Consider the following 24,663-nt stretch of genomic DNA (forward strand, 5'->3'; position numbering starts at 1 on the left):
GTTTTGGTTTTGATGCTGCTACATTTGAGTTTGTATGTTTTATGAAAAGTCTTGGGGGCATTAAAAAAAATCAAAGAATATGGATAAATACACAAATCACAAAGAAGACTGCAGTATATGTATATAATATATAATTTATATTATACTTGATTTAATTATGAAAGTTGTACTGAATTAACTTTTTTTGCCAGCTATGACAGTAAAATATTTTTTAGTATCTGTTTTTGTTGGCATTTGAATGGAAATCAACTAACACAGCCGATGTGAACCTTTGTGCTTAAAGTTCTAGTCTGGCTCTAGTCTGGTAAATTTTACATTTTTTAATGCAATCATGGAAAAAAATATGTTTCCGTTTGAAGCAGTTGTCAAACAAGCTTCTTTCATCAACAGTCAGACACAGGGCAGCTGAATAAGGCTGTTTAGTCTGGAGTCAATGCTCACGAGATTACATGGTCACTAAGGAAATGTAATTATGCAGTTGGTTCCAGAATAGTTTTTTTATAGTGAAGACTTTAAGACTATTAAATTATAATATTAACTAAAACATATAAATGATCAGTATTCTAAAGTTAATCTCAGAATGGAAGCAGCACTAAATAAACTAAATGATGATAAAATACAGTTTTAATTCATATTTTTATAGGACTTTAACAAAGCAAGTTCAATTTATTATTGGAATTTGGTTATTTGTCCCACATCACTGTAGACTCTGGAGTCCCAGAATATAGTTGTCTCCATTGGGAAATGAAACCTGATAGTATTTAGCTCAGGTTAACTGAGAAAATAATTGTCTTTTCTAGCAGTTTTTTTACTTTTGCGGTTCATTCAGTTATTACAGAAGCAATGGTTGTGAGGCACCTATGGTGGGCCAGTTACTTTTCCAGTGCTCAGAAAATAGCAGTAAGTAAAATGGAAAAGAAAATGCCTATTCCCATCAAGTTTACATTCTACTGGAATAAAACTAACAACAAAAATACATCATTGAATATGTTAGATGATTTCTTAACCAGGGTTTTCCAGAGAAAACAGAACTAGTAGGATATACAGAGATACGGAAGAGGAGCTTTATTTTGGGAACTGGCACATATGATTATGGAGCCCCAAAAGTGTCATGGTAACACTGTCTGCAAGCTGGTGAAGTAGGAAAGCTGGTGGTGTAACTGAGAACTAGTGGAGCCGGTGATGTAACACAGCGTTGGAGGATGAAGGCCTGAGAACGGGCATTGGGGGGGTGGGGGCAAGACCCAGAATCTGAAGGCCTGAGAACCTGGAGGTGGGTTATCCAAAGGCAGGAGGACACGAATGTCCCAGCTTCAGAAGAGAGAATCAGTCTACCCTTTCTTCACCTCTTTGTTCTTTTCATGCCCTCAACTGGACTGGATGGTACCCACTTACATTGATGAGAGTGAATCTTCTTTACTCAGACCACTGATTAAGATGCTAGTCTCTTCTGGAAACATCCCATAAACACCCTCAGGTATAACGTATTACCAGCAATGTGGGCATTCTTACAAGTTGACACATAAAATTAACCATCACAGATGAGGATGAGGACTTTCAAGACAAATATAGGATGAAGGATAAAGTATATAGTGATTGGAGTATGATGCCATTTCTTAGGTAGTTAGTGATGGAACCTTCTGTAACATGGTATTTTAGCAGAGACGTGGATTAGGCAAAGAATGAATCATGTGATATCCCAGAATCACAAAAACTGTAAGTGCAAAGGCCCTGTGATGGGAGTGTGAGGAGGAGGAAGGAGCCTTTATGTAAGGCTGCATGCTAGCGTGGGTAGATGATATGAGCATTTTAGACTGTGCTTAAGACCTGGACATTTATGTTGAAGGAGATGAGAAATCATTGGAAAATTTTGAACAGAAATGTGCCACTATATGACTTAACATCTAGAGGAGGTGGCAGGGAGCAAGGGTGAATGCAAGCAGACCTATAGTCGTCTTAATTAAAATGGTAGTGACTCGTCCTATCATGGTAGCAGTGTAGTTGGTGAGAAAGCAGTTAGATTATGTAATAATTTTCAGTGCACAATCGAATTTTAGATGAATTGGTTATAGGAGCAATGAAAAAGAAAGGATGACATCTAAGATTTTTATATGAGATACTACTTGCTACCCGGGTTTTATCTGAACAACAAAGGCTGCAAGCAATAGGAGTTGTATTATCTGAATAGATTGTTTAAAATAATAAAACCAATTAGAAATCCGTCTTTAAAAATGAACATGTACTAACAATTCTAAACAATGTTGTAATGTTTGTTTTCAAATACTTCTGAAAAAATCTTTTGTTGGTCCAAGTTCAATTGCTGTGGCTACTTCTGAATTGAATAGAATTATGTTTGCTCCCATTTAGCAGATCTTCCTTTCTTGTCCTTTAACCACATTGTATTATACACGGAAGTTAACGCAGGGAACTCTGTTTTAGAGTCAGCCCCAGCCTCTTCCTCTCCACTCCCAACACCGAAAAAGCTAAGACCTCAGCTATGTTTAGCTTCACTTAAGAGTAGATCTGTAAAGTTTTGGAGTTCTTCAAACTTCTTTCTGGTAAAATTTCTATTTCTGATTCTCTTGTAGTCCTACATATTCCTGAGTTTAAACAGTTTGTGTTTAAAGTGTTTTAACTGTGGGGACAGTGAAATGTTGCTAGAATCAACACTAAAGAAACAGAGGTTTGAATGATATTGCAATTTCTGGAATTTATTGTGAAAAAGAAACTTTGTTACACTTTGCTGAACTCATCTTTAACAGTAAGTTATTTCCTCCTTATTTGGATATGTTTCTCCATGAAAGAAACTTTTGAAATTAGAAGTAACAAAAAGTATCCTTCAGTCAACTATGAGCAAAAATAAATTGATGAATCTGACTATAACATCTATTAAACATTAATATGCAAAAAGATCAGTTTAATTAAATCATTGACAAATTTGCAAAAATCAAACTCAAAACACAAATTATAATGTGACAGTCCATATGTGCTTATAAATGCTGCCCTGTTTTCAAAAAGCAAATTTATATAATAGGTATTTTAATCTGTTACTTTTTTCCTTCTTTCATGATTTAAATTTTATTTTATTTTACATTTAAAATTTTTTATTTGCATGATTTTATGTACAAATTACTGTAAAAGATAAATCTATCTGGGCTTTTCTGCATTGTTATTTTTAATATAATTTATTTTATTTTTTACTTTTTGAGATAGAGTTTTGCTTTGTTGCTTGGGTTAGAATGCAGTGGTGTTATTACTACAGCCACTGAATTCAAACACTCCATCTGCCTCGGTCTCTTGAATAGCTGGGACTACAGGTGTCACTACTACCACGCCCAGCTGCTCTCTCTGTCCTGTAGAAACAAGACCTCTCCGTGTCACTCAGGCTTGTCTTGAACTCCTGGCCTCAAACAGTCCTCCCACCTTGGCCTCCCAAAGTGCTGAGATTACAGGCATGAGCCACCACACCCAGCCCAATTTCATGGTTGTTACAGAAAATAATTCGTACGAAAAGCAGATGTGGTTTAAAAAAAAAAAAAATGATCTGCTGTCACTGTTTGGCATGCTAAGTGTGCAGTTGTTTAGCAGAGTTAGCTCTGAATATAACATCTATGTCGTAGGTAGCTCTTGTCTGACAGTTAAGTTTATGAACTCATCCTAGAAAAAGTGTGTATGTACCTCCTTGCTAAATATCACTACAATCACCTTCGAAATACTCCCCTTGGAAAGCAACGAACCAACGGCCATTCTTTCAAAGCAATTTTGGAACTCTTTTTCTGAAGTGGCCGTCAAAGCTGCTGTCGCATTACCCTCAATGTCCTGAATGTCATCATAATGTCTTGCTTTTAGTATTTGCTTTATCTATGGGTAAAGAAGAAAGCCACTGGGGGCCAGATCAGGTGAGTAGGGAGAGTGTTCCAGTACTGTTACTTGTTTGCTGGCTGAACATTCCCTCACAGACAGTGTGCCAGATGCCCTGGTGCACTGTTGTCATACAAGAGCCATGAGTTGTTGGCCAAGATTTTTAGCGAATATTTTACTATTTCTCTATTGATGTTTACTTGGTCTGCTATGCTTCTCACAGTCATCCAAGGATTTTGATGCACAGTTTGACAAACTTTTACAATGTTTTCATCAGTTCTGCTTGTTACTGGCTGTTCTGATCTCTCTTCATCAGCGACGCTTTCTTTCCCCTCAGAAAACTGCCATTTTCTTCATGACATTATCCCCATAAACTTGGAATGACGTGTCTCTAATTTCACTTCCATTCTTGCCAAGTTAAATAAGAAATTTATGAATGTGTGTTTGTTGCTCTAATTCAAGCTCTAACATTTTCATCGTAGACATTTTTTTTTGTTATTGTTGCAGTCTAGCTGGGGCTGGGTTTGAACCCACCACGCTTGGTAAATGGGGCCGGTGCCCTACTCACTGAGCCACAGGCACCTCCCAAGCTCTAACATTTTCATGACAGCACACAACAACACAACGATAGTGACGCCACTCAGCAAGATACCGGCACGTGTGGACACGAGCACACCTGGGAGACACTGATGCGCCAAGGCTGGAAACTTCACTGGGGTTTTGTACGGTGCTGTGGACACGAGCACACCTGGGAGACACTGATGTGCCAAGGCTGGAAACTTCACTGGGGTTTTGTACGGTGCTGCCAGTGTAAGCACATGGTGGTAAGTTTGTGAACTTAATTGTCAGATCTTATAAAAATGAATTTACCACCATATTTGGCCACATTTTGTTAAGAAGGATGTGGAGACTTAGATTTTTTAAAAAAGAACAACAAATATAAGTAATGGTCAAGAATTAGTTTCTGTGTACAAAGTTAAAAGAATTACAGTTATAGAAACTGGAAAACAGCTGTTTGGGGGAGGCAATGTGAACACGGACAGCTAATCACAATTTATGAAGGGTTTTTGAAAGAGATACTGCTTTTAGAAGGCAAATTAGTAATTAAAAAATGGTAACATATGGATGATATGACCCACTAGGGTCAGCTTTTCGAAGGTTCAGATCATTTCTTTGTAGCTTTGATATTTATTTGTCTGAGAGCAAGGTACTGTTCAAGTACTCTTTGAAAGCCCATTACCATCCTTGGATTCTAGATGTCTCAGTAAAACTTTTGGATCTGTCCAATTTCTCAGTCCTAGCTATTTGTCCTACTATTTACTTCTATATTTCTTTTCCACTCCTCTTCCCCTCTCCTCCTCCTCTCTCCTCTCCTTTTCCCTTTTCGTGGCCCTTTCCCTTTCTTGAGATAGTCTTGCTCTGTCACACAGGCTAGAGTGCCATGGACTCAGCTTAGCCTCCAGCAACCTTAAACTCTTGGGCTTAAGCGATCCTCCTGCCTCAGGCTGCTGAGTAGCGAGGACCATAGGTGCCTACCACCACGCTCAGCTAATTTTTCTATTTTTAGTAGAGCCCAGGTCTTGCTCAGACTTGTTTTAAAGTCCTGAGCTCAACTGATCCTCCCACCTCAGCCTTCCAGAGCACTGGGTTTCTCTACTAGGAAATTACTCTGCCTCCACCTTCTGTGTTGCCTTCTTTGGAAGGGAGTCACTACGCACAAGCCCACACTTGAGGGGTGGTGAGTTATGCTCCACTTCCTCGCAGGTGCAGCATAAATATAAATTATTGGGAATTCTGCAGGGGCAATTTTCTCTTCTCTCATATCTATTCAACTATTTTCTGACACTAAGAACTGGTGTATATACGTTTGTTTTCCACTTTGGGTTGTAATCTAGTTTGACAATTGGAGCTGTTTATTTGACACTGATGTCCATTTATTATTCTCTCTTTTTTTGTTTTTTAAAATCACTTTACTTTCCACAGGTTCATCTTGTTCTATGTCCTGTCCCAGCCCGAGAGTCAGTTACTTCTCTAAGAAATCCTGTTTTCTTTTATTGGAAACTGGTATTAGAAATCAGTGTGTGGGATTGGGGTGTGCTTGTTTCTGCTTGCAGGTTATTGCTTTTAAAGCTTTCTGTGATTTGGGTTGAATTTATAGATTAATTTGGGGGTGAATTAGCATCTTAAAAATAGAGCTCTCTGACTCAGGAATAAGCTATTTTTTAACTTATTTTGATCTTTAATTTCTCTCAGCTGTGTTTTAGTTTTTCCGTCTACTGGGTCTTTCACATATTTTGTCCAATTTATCCATAAGTATTTTAATTATAAATGCCTTTTTAAAACTTCTATTTATGATTGCTCATTTCTGGAATGAAGAAATAGGATTGAATTTTTATATATTAATCTTTTAGCCTGTGACCTTGATATACTCACTTATTCTAGAAGTTTTTTGTCCATTGAATTCTTTGTGTAGATTATCATGTCATCTGCAAATAAAGTCAGTTTTACTTTTTCCTTTCCAATTTGGATGTTTTTTGTTTTGTTTTCTTGCTTTTTTACATTCCTCTAGTACACTGTTGCATAGAAGTAATGAGAATGAACATTGCTGTCTTGTTCCCAGTCTTAAGCAGAAAAGATTTAGTCTTTTATCATTGAGGCTATTCAGACCATCTAATTTTTTTAAATGAACATTGATTGTTTATTTATGTCTTTCAGGGAATTCCTTTAGTTCATACAAATTTCAAATATATTGTCATGGATTTGTTCATAGTATTATCTTACTTTAATTTTAATATCGATAGAATCTGTAGTTATGTCATCTTTCTTCAGAGAAATTTAAAGCATGTGTTATATCTTAGTAAGAGGACAGATAAAGGAAACAGACTTAGGTTACAGTCGTAGAACACGAACCTCCCTTTTAATTCTCGGTTAGCCTGTTAATTGAAGGTACTGTAAACTGTACAGTCACTCTTCATTTCCTCGGTAAGAACTTAGGATTACAAACTAGGAATCAGGTAACTATTTTGAGTTGTGCACTGAAAGATTCATATTTTTTAAGAACCACATTCAAGCAGTGATAACTTTATTTTCATTAGGTATGTAATAATTGTATTTCCACTTAGATTAAAGTGGGGGGGGAAGGAACACTAATCTGAAGATTGAGTTAGGAAGTTATTAGACATGTGTAGCATGGTGACTCTTTTTAGCCTTTCAAATGTAAATTATGTTGGCTCAGTTAATTTATAGTTGTGTTCTGTGATTGTCACCTAAGTCTCTTTTCTTTTTCTGTCTCTTTATCAACTAAGATATAATTAATGCTTTTCTCTAAATCCTTCTATGAATTTTTCAACTAAATTAATCATAAGATTAAAATAAGAAAGACATAAACAAAAGAAACATAAGCTTTTATGTGAACTATTGGAGATTGTCATTCACTCTTATTTTCAGAAATGCAGATTGTAAAAATTTAAACATGAAAGAAATGACATACATTATAATGTATTAAGACTTGTAGGCTTTTCCTCTAAGTCTGTCCTAGTCATCTTGGAGTTGCCTGTCACTCTCTTAAGAATGTCGGTTAAGGGCGGCGCCTGTGGCTCAGTGAGTAGGGCGCCGGCCCCATATACTGAGGGTGGCGGGTTCAAACCCAGCCCTGGCCAAACTGCAACCAAAAAATAGCCGGGCATTGTGGCGGGCGCCTGTAGTCCCAGCTGCTCGGGAGGCTGAGGCAAGAGAATCACATAAGCCCAAGAGCTGGAGGTTGCTGTGAGCCGTGTGACACCATGGCACTCTACCGAGGGCAGTAAAGTGAGACTCTGTCTCTATAAAAAAAAAAAAAAAGAATGTCTGTTAAAATAAATTCATTGGGTTTCCCCTATTATAAACATGATATACATTAATTATATAAAAACTTTGAAAATATAAGTGAAAAGAAGGAAAATTTCTCATGTTTCTACTATTGAGTTATTGATTTTTATAGTATACAAAATCATAAGCTTTAAGTGGTCTTTGTTCTTAGGAAATAATTACCCATAACCCCTGTGCTCTTTTTCTTAGCACTTTATTAATTTAATGTCATCTCCTTTCCTCCAGTTTTGGAGTGATACTGTCGTAAAATTACAACTCCCCAAACAGTCCATCAAAGGAAAACCAGATAGTTGGGTTTGTTAGTACAAAATCAAAATATATTTAAACTTTGCTTCCAATAATGTTAACTTATTTTAACATACTCATAATGCCCAAAGTAGTCATTATTCTTACTTGAAGGCAATGTTGCCATGTTTTTTTGTTTCTCTGTGTAACTGGTTTTAAATGTGCAAACATAAATCCTAAAGAGTAGGGTGGAAAACAGGGATGGTTTTCATTTGCTACAATTTCCTGTGAGACATGGCTCTAAATAAGGCCCATATTTACACACCCCAATATAGTTTTATGTACAGTGGCGTATTCAGCACAGTTTTAAAATTCTTTAATTTTACATTTCAGTCATGAGTATTTAATACTTTTATAGAAAATGTGTTTAATAACACTAGGTGAAGTTTGGAATAATTTTCGAGTTATTTTGCAGCAGAAACACCAGTTAAATCAATCTTTTGGTAATAAATGTCGGAAAAAAGTTAATTATTTTTGCTGCCACTGCAAAATCAATTGTGTAACTGTTCTTTTTAAAGTGACTTTTACATTACTGAATTCTAAACACTACACTCCTGTAACTTGTCAGAAGCAAGTTTTGGTTAATAGATATTTTCACTGATGTAATAGGAACTTTTGGCAGTGAGTCAGAATATAATGGACTGTGATTAATGTTTTAATAAGCACTTTTCTATTGCTCATGATGTAGAGGAGAAACTGTTTCCTGCTTGGATTGATAGGAGAATAACAGGTGTGCATACAGTGTTTTTACAAAGGAGTTGATATATTTTTCTTAGGATAACATTAACATTTTTATTTGGTTAAAATTCATTATCATAGGAGAGGCATATATTACCACAGAAACCTTAAATTGATTTGGAAAAATAAATTAGGAGATGATTACCAGTGTTCTAATTAAATCTTTTAATTTTTGGCCTTTTGTGTTCATATGAAGCTGTAACTTGAGGTCTTTAAGTTTGATCTTGGTTCTTATTATAACAGGAAAGAAATGAGGAATCTGCTTGAAATACAAGATTTAGGACATGTGAATTTTGTGCACATTGTTTCTAAAATAATAAATTATTTTTAAACTTTCACTAAAAAGTTTTTCTCTTAAGTTCAGAAATACAGATTGATAATCAAATGGAAGAGTGATCATATGAAATTTCTTCACTGCAAAGACTACAGGTTCAACCTATAAACTCAGTAAAGTTTGGAAATGAGGAAAATTAAACCCAGGAGATTTGTTTCCTAGCCTTGGAATCTGAATGAGTGAAGACAAACTGGAAGAAACACTAGTGTGACAAACTTGAGGGTTTGGTTTACGGTTTGATTTCATTTTTGGCAATTCTGGAAACTTACATGCAATAAATATGTGTTATTTGTTGTAGGTGAAGAGTCTAGGACTCAATAAATACACAGGGTATCCCAAAAGTCCCCAAAGAGAAGGAAAAAATACAAAGAGATGACTAACAACTGGAGAATATTTTATAAACAATTTTTTGGTAAAATTTTTGGTCAAAATTTTATAATGAATATTTTGTAAATAAAAGTAAACGGAGCTGCAATTTCCCACTTTCCATGTGTGTGGTGACTTTAGGGTGCCTGGCTTTGGGATACCCTGTATTCCACTTGGGACTAGAATGCACAAGGGCGGTTGCCTCCTGCTCCGTCTTCATGATACAATTGAGCACTGTCCCGATGTGCACTTTTCTGGAAGAAAGTTTAGAGTTTCATCAGCATCTCCAAGGTGATCCCATTAAAGTTCTAGAAGAGCGGTTCTAAAGCATCTACCAGAATCACTTGGAAGGTTTATGAAGACAGATTGCTGGGCTCCCACTTGCTGGTTTTAAATCCAGCAGTACCAGAGTGCTACTTCAGAATTACATTTCTAACAAGTTCCTAAGGGATGTTGATGCTGATGATACTGATGGAGGACTATACTTTGAGAATTACTAGTTTATCTTGGTAAATAGCCTTCTAGATGTTTTCCTGTTTTCATGTATGATGCATATTTTACAAAAACACTTATATTGTTTTGCTGCCTCTAATAATTTACTATATCGTGACTATATTTCCATGCATTGCATCACTTAAAATGTTCCATATAATAATTTATTTAACCAGCCCTCCAGTAGACATTTAGGTCAATTGCCATTTGTTGCTTTTATAAATACACTGTTGCTAAATTTTATACATTCTTTCCATATTTCATTAGAAATTCATAGATTGAAAGATAGGTATGTTGGTTTACAAGGCCTATTTGATGACTTTTAATATCTGGTATTTGAACACTAACGAATATGACTCCCACTTAAAAAAAGACAGAAGAAATTTAAAAAGTAAAACAAAAAGTTTATTTCAGGAAACGAGTATTTTATTCACTTGTTTAAATAGCTTTCTTTTTTTTTTTTATTAAATCATAGCTGTGTACATTAATGCAATCATGGGGCACCATACACTGGTTTTACAGACCGTTTGACACATTTTCATCACATTGGTTAACATAGCCTTCCTGGCATTTTCTTAGTTATTGTGTTAAGACATTTACATTCTACATTTACTAAGTTTCACATGCACCCTTATAAGATGTACCGCAAGTGTAATCGCACCAATCACCCTCCCTCTGCCCATCCTCTGCCCTCCTTCCCCTCCCTCTCCTCCTTCCCCATATTCTTAGATAACAACTGGGTTGTAGCTTTCATATGAAAGCCATAAATCAGTTTCATAGTAGGGCTGAGTACATTGGATACTTTTTCTTCCATTCTTGAGATACTTTACTAAGAAGATGTTCCAGCTCCATCCATGTAAACATGAAAGAGGTAAAGTCTCTGTCTTTCTTTAAGGCTGCATAATATCCCATGGTGTACATATACCACAATTTATTAATCCATTCGTGGATCCATGGGCACTTGGGCTTTTTTCATGACTTAGCAATTATGAATTAGGCTACTGTAAACATTCTGGTACAAATATCTTTGTTATAATGTGATTTTTGGTCTTCTGGGTATATACCTAGTATAGGAATTATAGGATTGAATGGCGGGTCTATTTTTAGATCTCTAAGTGTTCTCTAAACATCTTTCCAAAAGGAATGTATTAATTTGCATTCCCACCAGCACTGTAGAAGTGTTCCCTTTTCTCCACATCAACGCCTTGAGATTTTGTGATATGGGCTAATCTTACTGGAGTTAGATGATATCTCAAAGTAGTTTTGATTTTCATTTCTCTGATGATTAAGGATGAGGAGCATTTTTTCATATGTCTGTAGGCCATGCTCCTGTCTTCTTCAGAGAAGTTTCTCTTCAAGTCCCTTGCCCAGCCTGAAATAGGATCACTTGTTCTTTTCTTGCTTATACATTTGAGTTCTCTGTGGATTCTGGTTATTAAACCTTTGTCGGAGACATAACCTGCAAATATCTTCTCCCATTCTGAGGGCTGTCTGCTTGCTTTACTTACTGTGCTCTTGGCTGTGCAGAAGCTTTTTAGTTTGATCAGGTCCCAGTAGTGTATTTTTGAAGCTGCTTCAATTGCCCGGGGCGTCCTCCTCATAAAATACTCGCCCAGACTGATTTGTTCAAGAGTTTTCCCTGCACTCTCTTCTAGTATTTTTATAGTTTCATGTCTTAAGTTTAAAACCGTAATCCAGTGAGAGTCTATCTTAATGAGAGTCCAGTTAATGGTGAAAGGTGTGGGTCCAGTTTCAGTCTTCTACAGGTTGCCAGCCAGTTCACCCAGCACCATTTGTTAAATAGGGAATCTTTTCCCCATTGAATGTTTTTAATTGGCTTGTCAAAGATCAAACAACGGTAAGTAGCTGGATTCATCTCTTGGTTCTCTGTTATGTTCAGACATCTACCTCTCTGTTGTTGTGCCAGTACCATGCTGTTTTGATCATTGTCAATTTATAGTATAGTCTGAGGTCTGGTAGCTTGATTCTTCCTGCTTTGTTTTTATTTCTGAGTAATGGCTTGGCTATTTGAGGATTTTTCTGGTTCCATATAAAACTAAGCATTATTTTTTCCAGATCTTTCAAGTATGACAGTGGAGCTTTAATAGGGATTGCATTAAAATTGTATATTTCTTTGGGTAATATGGACATTTTAACAATGTTGATTCTTCCCAGCCATGAGCATGGTATGTTTTTCCATTTGTTAACATTTTCAGCTATTTCTTTTCTTAGAGTTTCATAGTTCCCTTTATAGAGATCTGTCACGTCTTTTGTTAGATAAACTCCCAAATATTTCATCTTCTTTGGCACTACTGTGAACGGAACAGAGTCCTTAACTGTTTTTTCAGCTTGACTATTGTTGGTATATATAAAGGCTACCGATTTATGAATGTTGATTTTGTAACCTGAGACGCTGCTGTATTCCTTGATCACTTCTAAGAGTTTTGTAGTAGAGTCCCTAGTGTTTTCCAGATATACAATCATATCATCTGCAAAGAGTGCAAGTTTGATCTCTTCTGACCCTATATGGATACCCTTGATCACCTTTTCTTCCCTAATCGCGATGGCTAAAACTTCCAGTACAATGTTAAAGAGCAGTGGAGACAGTGGGCAAACTTGTCTGGCTCCTGATCTGAGTGGAAATGATTTCAATTTAACTCCATTCAATACAATATTGGCTGTGGGTTTGTTGTAGATGACCTCTATCAGTTTAAGGAATGTCCCTTCTATACCAATTTTCTTGAGTGTTCTGATCATGAAGGGATGCTGGATATTATCAAAAGCTTTTTCTGCATCAATTGAGAGAATCATATGGTCTTTGTTTTTTAATTTGTTTATGTGCTGAATTACATTTATAGATTTACGTATATTGAACCAGCCTTGAGACCCTGGGATAAAACCAACTTGGTTATGATGTATAATTTGTTTGATGTGTTGCTGGATTCTGTTTGTTAGGATCTTGTTGAATATTTTTGCATCTGTATTCATTAGTGATATTGGTCTATAATTTTCTTTTGTTGTTGGGTCTTTTCCTGGTTTGGGAATCAGGGTGATGTTGGCTTCACAGAACGTGTTCGGTAGTCTTCCTTCTTATTCTACATTTTGGAACAGGTTGAGTAATATAGGTACTAGTTCCTCTTTAAAGTTTTGGTAGAATTCTGACGTAAAGCCATCTGGTCCCGGGCTTTTCTTTTTAGGGAGATTTTGTATGGTTGATACTATTTTAGAACTTGATATAGGCCTGTTCATCATTTCCACTTGATTCTGGCTAAGTCTTGGAAGGTGACATGCTTCCAAGTATTTGTCAGTTTCCTTCCGATTTTCATATTTCTGAGAATAAAGTTTCTTGTAATATTCATTAAGGATTTTTTTAATTGCTGAGGAGTCTGTTTATTTTGTCTTTGTCATTTCTGATGTATGAAATTACATATTTTACTCTTTTTTTCCTGTTTAGGTCAGCCAAAGGTTTATTGACCTTTTCAAAAAACCAACTTTTTGATTTATTGATCTTTTGTATAATTCTTTTGTTTTCAATTTCATTTAATTCTGCTCTAATTTAGGGTATTTCTTTTCTTCTACTGGTTTTGGGGTTGGAATGTTCTTCTTTTTCCAGTTGCTTCAGACATCCCACTAAGTTGTTAACTTCCTCTCTTTCCATACTCTTGAGGAAGGCTTGCAGTGCTATAAATTTCCCTCTTAGGACTGCCTTTGTGGTATCCCAGAGGTTCTGATAATTTGTGTCTTCATTGTCGTTTTGTTCCAAAAATTTGGTAATTTCCTTCTTAATCTCATCTCTGACGCAGCTATCATTCAGCATAAGGTTATTTAACTTCCATGTTTTTGTATGAGTATGCAGATTTCTGTTGTTACTGAGTTCAACTTTTATTCCATGGTGGTCCGAGAAGATGCAAGGAATAATTTCTATTCCTTTAAATTTACTGAGGTTAGACTTGTGACCTAAGATGTGATTGATTTTGGAGTATGTTCTGTGGGCTGATGAGAAGTATGTGTGTTCAGTTTTGTTGGGATGAAATGTTCTGCAGATGTCTGCTAAATCCAAATGTTGGATGGTTAGGTTTAAATCTAAAATTTCATTGCTCAGCTTCTGATTCGAGGATCTATCCAACACTGCCAAAGGAGTGTTGAAATCTCTGACTATTATGGAGCTGGAGGAAATCAAGTTGCTCATGTCTGTTAGAGTTTCTCTTATAAATTGAGGTGCATTGTGGTTGGGTGCATAGATATTAATAATTGAAATCTCATCATATTGAGTATAACCCTTAACAAATATGAAGTGACCGTTCTTATCCTTCCTTACTTTTGTTGGTTTAAAGCCTATTGTATCGGCAAATAAAATTGCAGCACCTGCTTTTTTCTGATTACCATTTGCCTGAAATATGGATGACCATCCTTTCACCCTGAGTCTATATTTGTATTTTAAGGTAAGATGTGACTGTTGTGTGCAGCAAATATCTGGCCTGAATTTTTGTATCCAGTCAGCTAACCTATGCCTCTTTAGAGGACAGTTTAAGCCGTTCACATTATTGGACAATATTGATAAGTAAAATTTGGGGTATCGAGTTTTTCGAAAGTCCAGTGGACATTTTTAATTCTTTTGCCACTTTTGAAGTTGGAGTTTGATCAAAAGTTTCTGAGTGAATTTATTTTTGTAGTAGAGGATTGGACTGGTCATTATGGATGATAAGTCTGAGAATATCCTGAAGAGCTGGTTTGGTTATGGTAAATTTCTTCAACATATGAATGTCATTAAATTATTTAATTTCTCCATCGTAAATGAAACTCAGTTTCGCTGGATACATGATCCAGGGTTGAAAGTTATTTTGTTTTAGGAGATTAAAAGTTGATGACCACCCTGTTCTGGCTTGAAAAGTTTCAGCAGAGAGATCTGCAGTCATTCTAATAGTCTTCCCTTTGTAGGTAATGGATTTCTTACGTCTGGCTGCTTTCAGAATTTTCTCCTTCATATTAACTTTAGTGAAGTTAATTATGACATGCCTGGGGAATGTCTCATTCAGGTTGAGTCGTGCTGGGGTTCTGAAACTATCTGCTATCTGAATTTCAGAATCTCTTGGCATGTCTGGAAAATTCTCTTTCATAATTTCATGGAGATGGGCCTCTGTGCCTTGCGAGGCCCCTTCATCACTTTCAGGGATTCCAGTGAGGCACATGTTAGCCTTCTTCGATTTATCCCCAAGCTCTCTGAGAGAATGATACATTTTGGCCTTCCCTCTCTCTTCCTCTTTGAGAGTTTGGGAGCCTTCAAAAGCTTTGTCTTCAATGTCAGAAATCCTTTCTTCTACTTGCTCCACTCTGTTACTGAGGGTTTCTACTGTACTTTTCAGATCTTTGAGGGCTGCAAATTTTTGCTTCAGCGCATCAAAATCTTTGGTGGTTTTGTCTTTAAATTCGTTAAATTCTTGAAAACAACTTTTGAATTTCTCATCGAATTTCTAATTCCGACTTTTGAATTGCTGCTTGAATGTCTAATTCCAAATTTTCTCTATTAATTTTGTTTGCAGTCCAAGTTCTGAATTCGATTTCTGACATCTCTGCCAACTGTTTATGAATGGGATCTTCAGTTACATCTGCCATATCATTCCTTGGTGGGGGGAGTGATCTATTCTGGTTATTCATGTTTCCAGAGTTTTTCTGCTGATTCCGTCCCATGATTATTTTACACTGTTTTGAAATTTCCCCTGGAGCTTTGTTGAGAACCTGTACAGTGCTATGACCTGAGAAACTGGGGACCTGTTTGGTGTGGTTGGGCTAAGTGGCTCTGTCTTATTTTCAGCTGGTCTCTGTCCGACCCTAGTGAAACAGTTACTCTGGGTTGAAGTCTCATCTGTGGAGAAAAAGCAGTAATTAAATCACCCCACCCCCCACAGGTAACAATTGGAAAAGGAAAATCAAACCTTCCTACAACCACACACCCAGGGCACCACTTGGATATTCTTCAGGCTATTGACTCAGTTCAGAAGGTCCAAATCACCTGTCTCAGGTGGGAGAGTTGAAAAGGTCTCTGGCAACTAGATCGCAGGGGTCTGCTGACAAATGAAATACGACTTGCTCCGGTGCTCCATGAATTCAGGAGGACCCACCCAGCAAATAGATTAGTTTGGGTAGGTTGATGCCTCCTTCTGTGCCTTGCACCTCTGTCACACCCAGTCACTGATAACCCCGCAGGTCTGTGACCGAGTTGCCTCCAATGAGCAGATACTCCAGGGGTTTGTACCTACCTGAATCACAAGGAAATGTATGTCTCCTCAGCCCAGGCTGCTGCTCTGTGCGTCGTCTATCCAGCAGGGGGAGGTGAGGCCTGACAATCTCAGGTGCTTGATGGAGGCTGGGGGGTGTTCACTCAGTTCCAGCTCCGCCCCTGATTGATGTTACTGACAGAACAGAACAACTTTGCAGAATTTGTTTCTGTCCCTGCTAAATTCCCCTACAGAAGAGAAGCTGTTTTGAGTTCCCAGAACCTGTGCCTCAGGCCCTGTCTGTTCAGCTGTACGGTCTCAGCTGTTTGTATTCGCAGCACAGTTACCTGTGAGATCCAGCCTCTGCCTACTCTCCTTTGTTTAAACTGATTCTCCCCTGGGGGCCGGGTGTGTCTTTTTCTCAGTAAAGCGGTCTTCTGGGTCAGCCCGCCCTGGGAATCTCCCAGCTCTGCGCGTACGTTTTTTAGTCCCCATGTTCCACCCAGGCAGGTATGGCCTCAGGCAAACCCTTTACTCACGGGGCTTGCGTTTCCTTCCCTGATCTGTTCTGTGGTGGTTGCCACCTGCGAAGATGCCCTGCCTCCTCTGGTTTCATAGAGAGACGGGGTTGTGACTTTGGAATATTCGGGGGTGAGCCCTATTGTTGCCAAAAAGGGCTGCTGCTCTGTGTCTCTGGGGATCACCGCTCTGGCATGGTTCCCTCTCAGCCGACTGTCCTCTCCTCACTCTTGTGCCTCAGAATCACCACTGGCCAGCTGCAGTCCAGGCCCTGTGCACACCCCTCGAGAAATCACCCAAGAATCTGGACTCCTGGGAGGCAGGCCTCCAGACCTCAGAGTGAGAATGGAGGGGAGTGCTGGGAGCTCAGAGTTGCAGGTAGAGAATATATACAGCTTTATGCAGTTTTATGTGTGGCAGGAGAACGCCGTGGCACCCTAGTAGGGGAGGCAGGTCCAGTTTTTAGAGAGTCTCTCCCATGGAGTGTAGTGGGAGGACCTTTGAACTCTGCTTGTTTGCTTGTGGGGCACTCCGAGCCGTTCTCATGGGGGAGGGGACTCCTGTCCGCTTGTTGATGGATTTTGTACCTTTTGTTTATATCCTTGGGGTCGCAGCTTGCCTCAGCACTGTTGATGTGCATTCTTCAACCTTCTGTCTTGGTGTAGCTCAGATCCACCAGGTTACTTGCTAAATTTCTGTCCTTTAACTCTCCTGGACGGGAGCCTCTGTGGAAAGCTGGCTTCAGTCAGCCATCTTGTCTTCGCTCCCTCAATAGCTTTCATTTTTTAAATGATTAAAACTTGCTTGACCAGTAGATTTTTTGTAAATTAAAAACATTTTTTCAATCTTAGTAACAATTATGAAACTTTGAGTGAAATAAAAGGTTGATTTTTGTCTGTTTTCATTTAGAGATACTTACCATATACTTTATTGGCTTATCATATACATACAGAGTTTATAATTTGCCCCCAAATTTATATTACTAAGTTCATGTCCACATTAAAGAGCTATTTGAATTCAGTGTACCTATTTTTATAAAAATTGTATTCTAGCCTTAAAAATAGGAATACTAATAGTAAAGATTACGGTGGGGGAAGCATTTTCTTTTTCTATCTAGAGCTATAGAAAGAAAAATTAATTTGAGATGTTGTTTTTGAATTTGAGAAAAAGAAATGAAATATTTGGGTGGTGCCTGTGGCTCAAAGGATTTGCTGTACTAGAAAACCAACAAGACAACATCCACTCCTGGGCTCTCAGTATAAAATATAATACGAAACCCACATAAATTAAAATAATTTGAAATAGAGATCCACAGATGTGGTCACAAGACAGTGAATGGATGAGGTAAAAGTTGACAACATCGACAGAAATTGAAGCAGGCGTTATTAATAGAACAAATTCAGTTTGTCTTGTTACAGTGCTCATTTCTAGAACACATATCTCTAACACAAATTAGCTCAAGATGTGAATGGTAATGGTGGAATGATACCAATATAATGTAAAAGCCATTTTGGTTTGCGCATGATTTTCCCAAGTTGGTAAATGTGTTACATTATCAGGTAATACCAGTGAAATTCAGGTACATTTGGCCCTCTGTATTCATGTGTTCTGCATCCATTGATTAAGACACCCATGAATTAAAAAATATTCAGTAAATAAAGGATGGTCGTGTCTGTACTGAACGTGTAGAACATGTATAGACTTTTTTCCTTTGTCACTGTTACCTAAATAATGCAATGTAACAACTATTTACATAGCATTTGCATTCTTACAGGTTTCATATGTAATCTAGAGGTGATTTAGAGTATATAGGAGGATATATGGCACTTATTTAGGTTATAAACAATTAATATATCATTTTATATACAAGGACTTGAGCATGTGTTTATTTTGGTGTCTCCACACCCCACCAATCCCCCGTGGATACTGAGGGATGAGTATACAGATACATTTACACAGATGAATGTAGGGAGCCAAAGAGAAATAAGGAGAGTATTTACTGTACAGGATGTCCAGTCATGCCGTGATTCTTCCTTTTGATTCAGTTTTCCGTGTGCTCTGTCTCGGAAGATGTTAATTTCGGAATTCTGCACAATTTTTGTACATTTTGCTCTTGTTTTCTTAGTAACCATATTCCTTCCTTAAAACTTCTATCAAATGATCATTTTTTCTTCTTTTCTTATAAAACTTACATGCGGTCTGACAGTTAAGTTCATGTACTTGCCAGCATGTGCCTACATTGGTAGCACTGTACAAACAAGGTTTCATAACCTCAGTGTATCAGTGTCTCACAGCTGTGTTTGTGTTGCCATGTGGTAAGATCTTGCTGAGTGGCATTCTTTTTAGGTGTTACATGTTTTTATGAGCTATTGTACCTGTTCCTTGCTGGGGTGTCTGCTGCTTGATTAAAGGGAAGTCACTAGATAACACTTCTCCACTCCTAATGTGAAGTGTTGACTTGGCAGAGGAGGGGTGTGTGCGCTAGGATCCTATAATGCAGCTGTTCTGATTTCTTCTGCCTGTATTTCGCTCTGTCCAAGATTGTGTCAAATGCTGGTTGGGTTGCTCACAGGATAATTGTAGAATGTTTGAGTTGGGGGCTGGGCAGAACCTTGTTCACTGAGGCTGGTATCATGGGGATTGCTTTATCCTGGGTCTCCCCACAGAGGTAACAGCAGCAGCTGGATGAGGTTGTTTGTGGGTTCTTGGGATGTGATGGTTTGTTCAAAGTAGGTTGCATTGTACTGGGAGCTTGAGGCTGTGGTTCCCTGGTAGACATTAGACTTCGGAGCAGTTTTTCCAGCTCTGCTGCCATGGTGGAGGGTCTGGGGTGGGTGGCACTGGAGACTTGGGAGTGGGGTTTTGGACCAGGTGGGAATTCTGGAGGTACAGAGATAGAGCATTGGTTCCAGTGTAAGAGCCTCAGAGCTGGGACTTGGGAAGGGCCAGAAGTAGGGCCGTGCAGACAGCAGGGCTGGTCTGACATGAAGGGCAAGATCAGAGCCAAGCAGGCAGGAGATAGTTGGGGCTCAGAGTCTGGCTGAGCAAGTGGTGGGATGCACTACAAGAACAAGGCTCAGGTCAATGCTAGGACAGGCAGAGAGAGGTTTGTTCCGGCACCCCAGGGATCATGGAGTTCTCCACACCCCACCCAAGACCTGCTGAAGTTGGTGCCCAAATCCTCACAGGTGGGAGCTTGCTGCAGCCCTGTCAGATCCCATTGCACTCAGGGGGAGAAGCACTTGGCTTCAAGCCCAGTGTAGACCTGGTGCAATGCACCTGCGAGCTCCTGATGGCTTTAGCTGTTGCCTTATCTCCACCACCCTGTTGTCTGGTGTAGTGGCTCTGCACAGACTCTATGCAGGTCCCTGGCCCAACTGGGTATAAGGTCTGTGTGGGTGGTGAACAGTTCTCACTGTGCCTGCAAGGCCAGCAGGGTGCGCCAGTGCTCTGTCCTCCTATTTGTTCCCCACACATTCTCTGATCTTGTTGTATGTATCTCCCCATTATCCTTTCCCCACACTGAATGTCTAGCCTTGTTTTTGTCACCATGCTGGTTCAAGGAAGAGTGATCTGTATGCAGACAGCTCTGTCACTTCTTTCCTTGAGAGTGGCGTGCTGCTGGACTGCTTCTAGTCTGCCATTTTTTCTTAAGCCTTCAATATTGGTGGGAGAAATCTAGACTGCATCAGGATAGATATGGAAGGGGATCTTAAGGTACTACCTATAGCTCCTCTTCATCTGGAAATCACCCTTCTAAAACCTCACTACTGGGTACCCAAGGTGATGGTGAACGACTTCTGAGGCTAAATCACAGAGGCAATAACATTTTCCTCTTGTACGCTTACTCTTTCGAATCCTGAGATTCCTGTAAGACTGCCATGTTGTGAGGAAGTCCAAGCCACATGAAGAAGTCACATCAGGTACTTCAGTCGACAGGTGACCTGAGGGCTCAGATGTGGAGTTAGAAGGGGGTCCTGAAGTCAGAGGAATTCCTGGGTTTCAACACCAAATATTAACTCTGCCTGGATGTTCCTTGGTCGCCTCATTCCCAGTGTCAAGACTGAGTACTAGTACACAGTTGAGCTGATGACAGATAGAGAATTGGCATCTCATTATGGATATTATTTGCATTTCTCTAATGACTAATGATGTTGGGCATCTCTTTATATTCCTCTAATCCATTCATATACGTTCTTTGGTGAAATGTCTGTTCAACTTTTACTCATTTTAAAATTGGGTCATTTTTATTTTTTATTAGATTTTATTTTATAAATTGTGACTATTAGTTTTGTATTAGATATACAGTTTATAAATATTTTTTCCCAGAACGTCATATGTCATTTCACTTTTTAAATAGTGTCTTTTAAAGCATATGAATAAGCATACTGAATTTTGATGAAGTTCAGCTTACTATTTTTTTTTCTTTTATATATCATACTTTTGGTGTTATGTCTAAGGCATTTTTGCCTAACCAAAGGCCATGAAGATTTCCTTCTATGTTTTTCTGTGAAAGTTTTATAATTGTAGCTCTTATATTTGGGCTTCTGATACGCGTTAATTTTTGTGTATGGTGTAAGGTGAACCCAAATTAATCTTTTTTCGCACTTAGATACTTTGTTGTCCCAGTGCCATTTATTAAAAAGAATAATATCCTTCCCCTAGTGAATTTCCTTTAAGGCCATATGTTTTGCCTACCATCCTCAGTAATTCCTAGTATAACCAAAGCTATTTGATTATGGAGTCCTGAATTTCTTTTTTTTTTTTTTTGTCCTGGGAGTATTGCCTTTTCTCTTCCTGAATTATACTTTTAGCTTTAAGTCTATCTGGAATATTAGCAGTGAGTGTTAGATAGAGGTATATGTCAAGTCTGAGGACTGGTACTTTTAAATATGAAAGTTATAAGGGAACTTTTTCTTTTCTTTCTTTCTTTCTTTTTTTTTTTTTTGAGACAGAGTCTCACTTTGTTGCCCTCAGTAGAGTGCTGTGGCTTCACAGCTCTTGGCAACCTCCAACTCCTGGGCTTAAGCGATTCTCTTGCCTCAGCCTGGTAGCTGGTACTACAGGCGCCTGCCACAACACTCGGCTATTTTGTAGAGGCAGGCTCAGGCTGGTCTTGAAGTTATGAGTTCAGGCAATCCACCCGCCTTGGCCTTCCTCGAGCTGGGATTATAGGTGTCAGCCACTACACCTGACCAGAAAACATTTTATATCTTTCTTGTCAATTTATAATTAAATATTAAAATAAGTATTTGTTATTTCTGTTTTAGATCTGTGATGGTCTCTGATCCCCAAGCCATGAAACATTTTGCCTGGAACCACCCTCTTTCAACTTATACCTAACCTTCTAATACCAAAAGGTCTAAATTTGACTTCACTTTTCAAACCCAGAAAAATATAGCATATTTTGGTGAAGTAAAACTGGCACCCTTAATTACTTTTCCACATCAAAAAGTAGAATTCAGTGAGGCAGTGTTTAATTTAGGCTGTGCTGCAAACACTGTCATCAGTAATGCCAGAGTGTTTGCTGAAGAAGACGTCCTCCTTCAAGATCCTTACCACTAAAGATTCATTTTCCTTCTTTATGCCTTTGAGTCTGTTTCCTTCTCTTACCTGTAAGTTCTTCTAAGTCTGCGAATATCTCTTATTTTGTTTCTCTGTCTCCCTACACCGTATCCCCTTGCGTCTCACCTCACCACATAGTGCCTCGACGGCACGGGTGACTCTGAAATGACTTTTTAAACTGAAAAGAATTTAAGAGTTATATTGGAGAGAAGTGTGATAGTATGATATTGGCAAGCACCAATGGCAGTTACTCATGCCAAGTACTCATGTTGACTGTGAGAATTATTTAGACCAATCGTCCCTGGTTCCTTTCTCAAGAGCTGACTGGAGAATGCGGATGAAAGACTTCATAAAGATATGGACATTTTAGCTTCATTCTAAAGGATAAATGAGAGTCTGGTAGTAGCATGCATAGACCATTCTGTCAGAGAAGAAGGATTCAGAGCTGTGAATGAACATGATGCCTTGAGTAGTAAGGATCTTGAGGGAAGTAGGCATGAGCCAAGGTACGCAGCTCAAGTATTGTGAATAATACACTGTCCCCCGTTTTTATTTCTGTGTGTCTTAAATGAAGGTTGAAAACCACTGGTGTCTCTATAGCTGGACTTTGGGCCATACCTTTTCAGTACTTGGTAGTTGTTGAAGAAGTTTGAATTAGGTAAATATTCAGATTTATATTTTAGAAAAGTGCTTCTGAAAATAGCAGTGTAGAAGATATATTTTAAAAGGCTGAAACTAAAAAGTAAAGAGCCAAAATAAGAGAGATCTAATCAGGAGGATGGAGTTGAGAGAAAATATTCAAGAAAGCCTGAAGAGTTAGGATGAATGGGGCTTGCCCCACTTCACGTAGAGGATGAGAATAGAGACTATAATAGAGTCTAGGGCAGTGCCTGAGGTTTTACTTGAGTGTCTGGATGGCACTGGGATGACTTTGGAAGCGATCAGGCTTCCTTCAGAGTTTTGTACAGCCTGTTGAATATGCCACGTAGACATAGGTCTTTGTGTAAGAACTACCACAGGCATCTGAGTGATGAAGGCAGCTGCTCGGGCTGGCTTTCTCACTGCTCACTCGTGTTGCCAGTGTCAAGGGAGGTCAGGGGGAGAAGTCGGGACAGGGACCGCGTTTAGTTTGCTACCAGAGAGTATGTGCAGCTGCTGCTTCCTTCTAAGTCCCCACTGTCACTTGTCCCAGCTGCTGGGCTGAACCAAACTAGGTAGACTGTAAAAGATTCTGTCATAACAAACTCCATTGCAGCAGTGGGTGTAACTTCGTTTTTTTATTCATTCATTGTATTTTCCCAGCTTTTTCATAATGTCCTTTATTTCAGAAACCTGTGTGTAGGTATATTTCTCAGCCCTAAAACACGTTTAATATGCTAAACCCTTAATGTTCATGAGTTAGTCAGTGTTGTGAATACTACTGCCTGTTTTAAAGCATGTGTGTATGTGTGTATATACTTAAAAGATTATACCTGTGGAATTGCTGTGACAGTCTGAAAAGCATTGCTTAGTTGTCGAAGTGAAAGATTTTTAAACACTTCTGAAACCAGTTTTTTAAAATGATGATGAATTAATGATATATGCCCTTGGATAGACAGCCAACTATTTAAATCTTTTATTCAGTTGTTTGGTCAATTAAGCATGTTACTTGTCCATTGGATTAAGTTTTTACTTAAATATTTGCCATTTCTAAAATTTTCTTTAAACCCTTGGGGTGGTGAGAACATTTCTAGAATTTTCACACTTGTTACTCTTACTAATTTTTCTCCGATCAAACTTTATAAGATTACTAGCTTTCATTAATTGTATATTTAGTTATGAAGTCCTTTCTCCTACCCCCAGTATATATCTTTTTTTTTTTGGCTGGGGCTAGGTTTGAACCCTCCACCTCCGGCATATGGGACCTGCACCCTACTCCTTGAGCCACAGGCGCCGCCCAATGTTTTTTTTTTTTTTTTTTGTGGTTTTTGGCCGGGACTGGGTTTGAACCCGCCACCTCCGGCATATGGGACCGGCGCCCTACTCCTTGAGCCACAGACACCGCCCTCCAGTATATATCTTTATTTTTACTTTGTCCAAGCCCTTTGGGCTTTTCTGTCTCTAAGGTTTTTTAAAAAAGAAATTATTGTTTGCTTTTTTAAAAAATAAATGTATTGTTTGCTTTTTTTCTTCATCCTGTCTTGATTTGCAATTGCTAATCTGTCTGCAGAGTACAAAAGCTCTTTCAAAGACTATCTTCTGGGGGGAGGCAGTTATCATTGTATTTGCTTATACTTGTTGGTAATGTAAGATATAATTTTTATAACATAAACAGTGGTATAAAATATTTTATCAAATTGACATTTCTCACCTGTCGTCTAGTCTTCTACTTGTGTTTTTTTAATTTGTAGAGAACTCTACTATCTTAATTGGGCAACTAGG

The 24,663-nt window shown here is 38.4% G+C and overlaps 1 protein-coding gene across 3 annotated transcripts in view; it reads left to right on the forward strand.

Moving 5' to 3' along the window:
• Positions 1–24,663, forward strand: part of MNAT1 (MNAT1 component of CDK activating kinase) — a 290,256-nt gene that overhangs the window by 209,643 nt on the left and 55,950 nt on the right. The window contains exon 8 of one of the 3 annotated variants that reach the window (XM_053602545.1): positions 16,919–17,055. The exons of the other annotated variants lie outside the window; for them this stretch is intronic. Coding sequence (XP_053458520.1) covers positions 16,919–17,055 — 137 coding nt within the window. The remainder of the gene's footprint in view (positions 1–16,918; positions 17,056–24,663) is intronic. 3 annotated transcript variants of the gene reach the window in all.

The sequence above is a fragment of the Nycticebus coucang genome, chromosome 9 (assembly GCF_027406575.1).
Source record: "Nycticebus coucang isolate mNycCou1 chromosome 9, mNycCou1.pri, whole genome shotgun sequence".
NCBI lineage: Eukaryota > Metazoa > Chordata > Mammalia > Primates > Lorisidae > Nycticebus > Nycticebus coucang.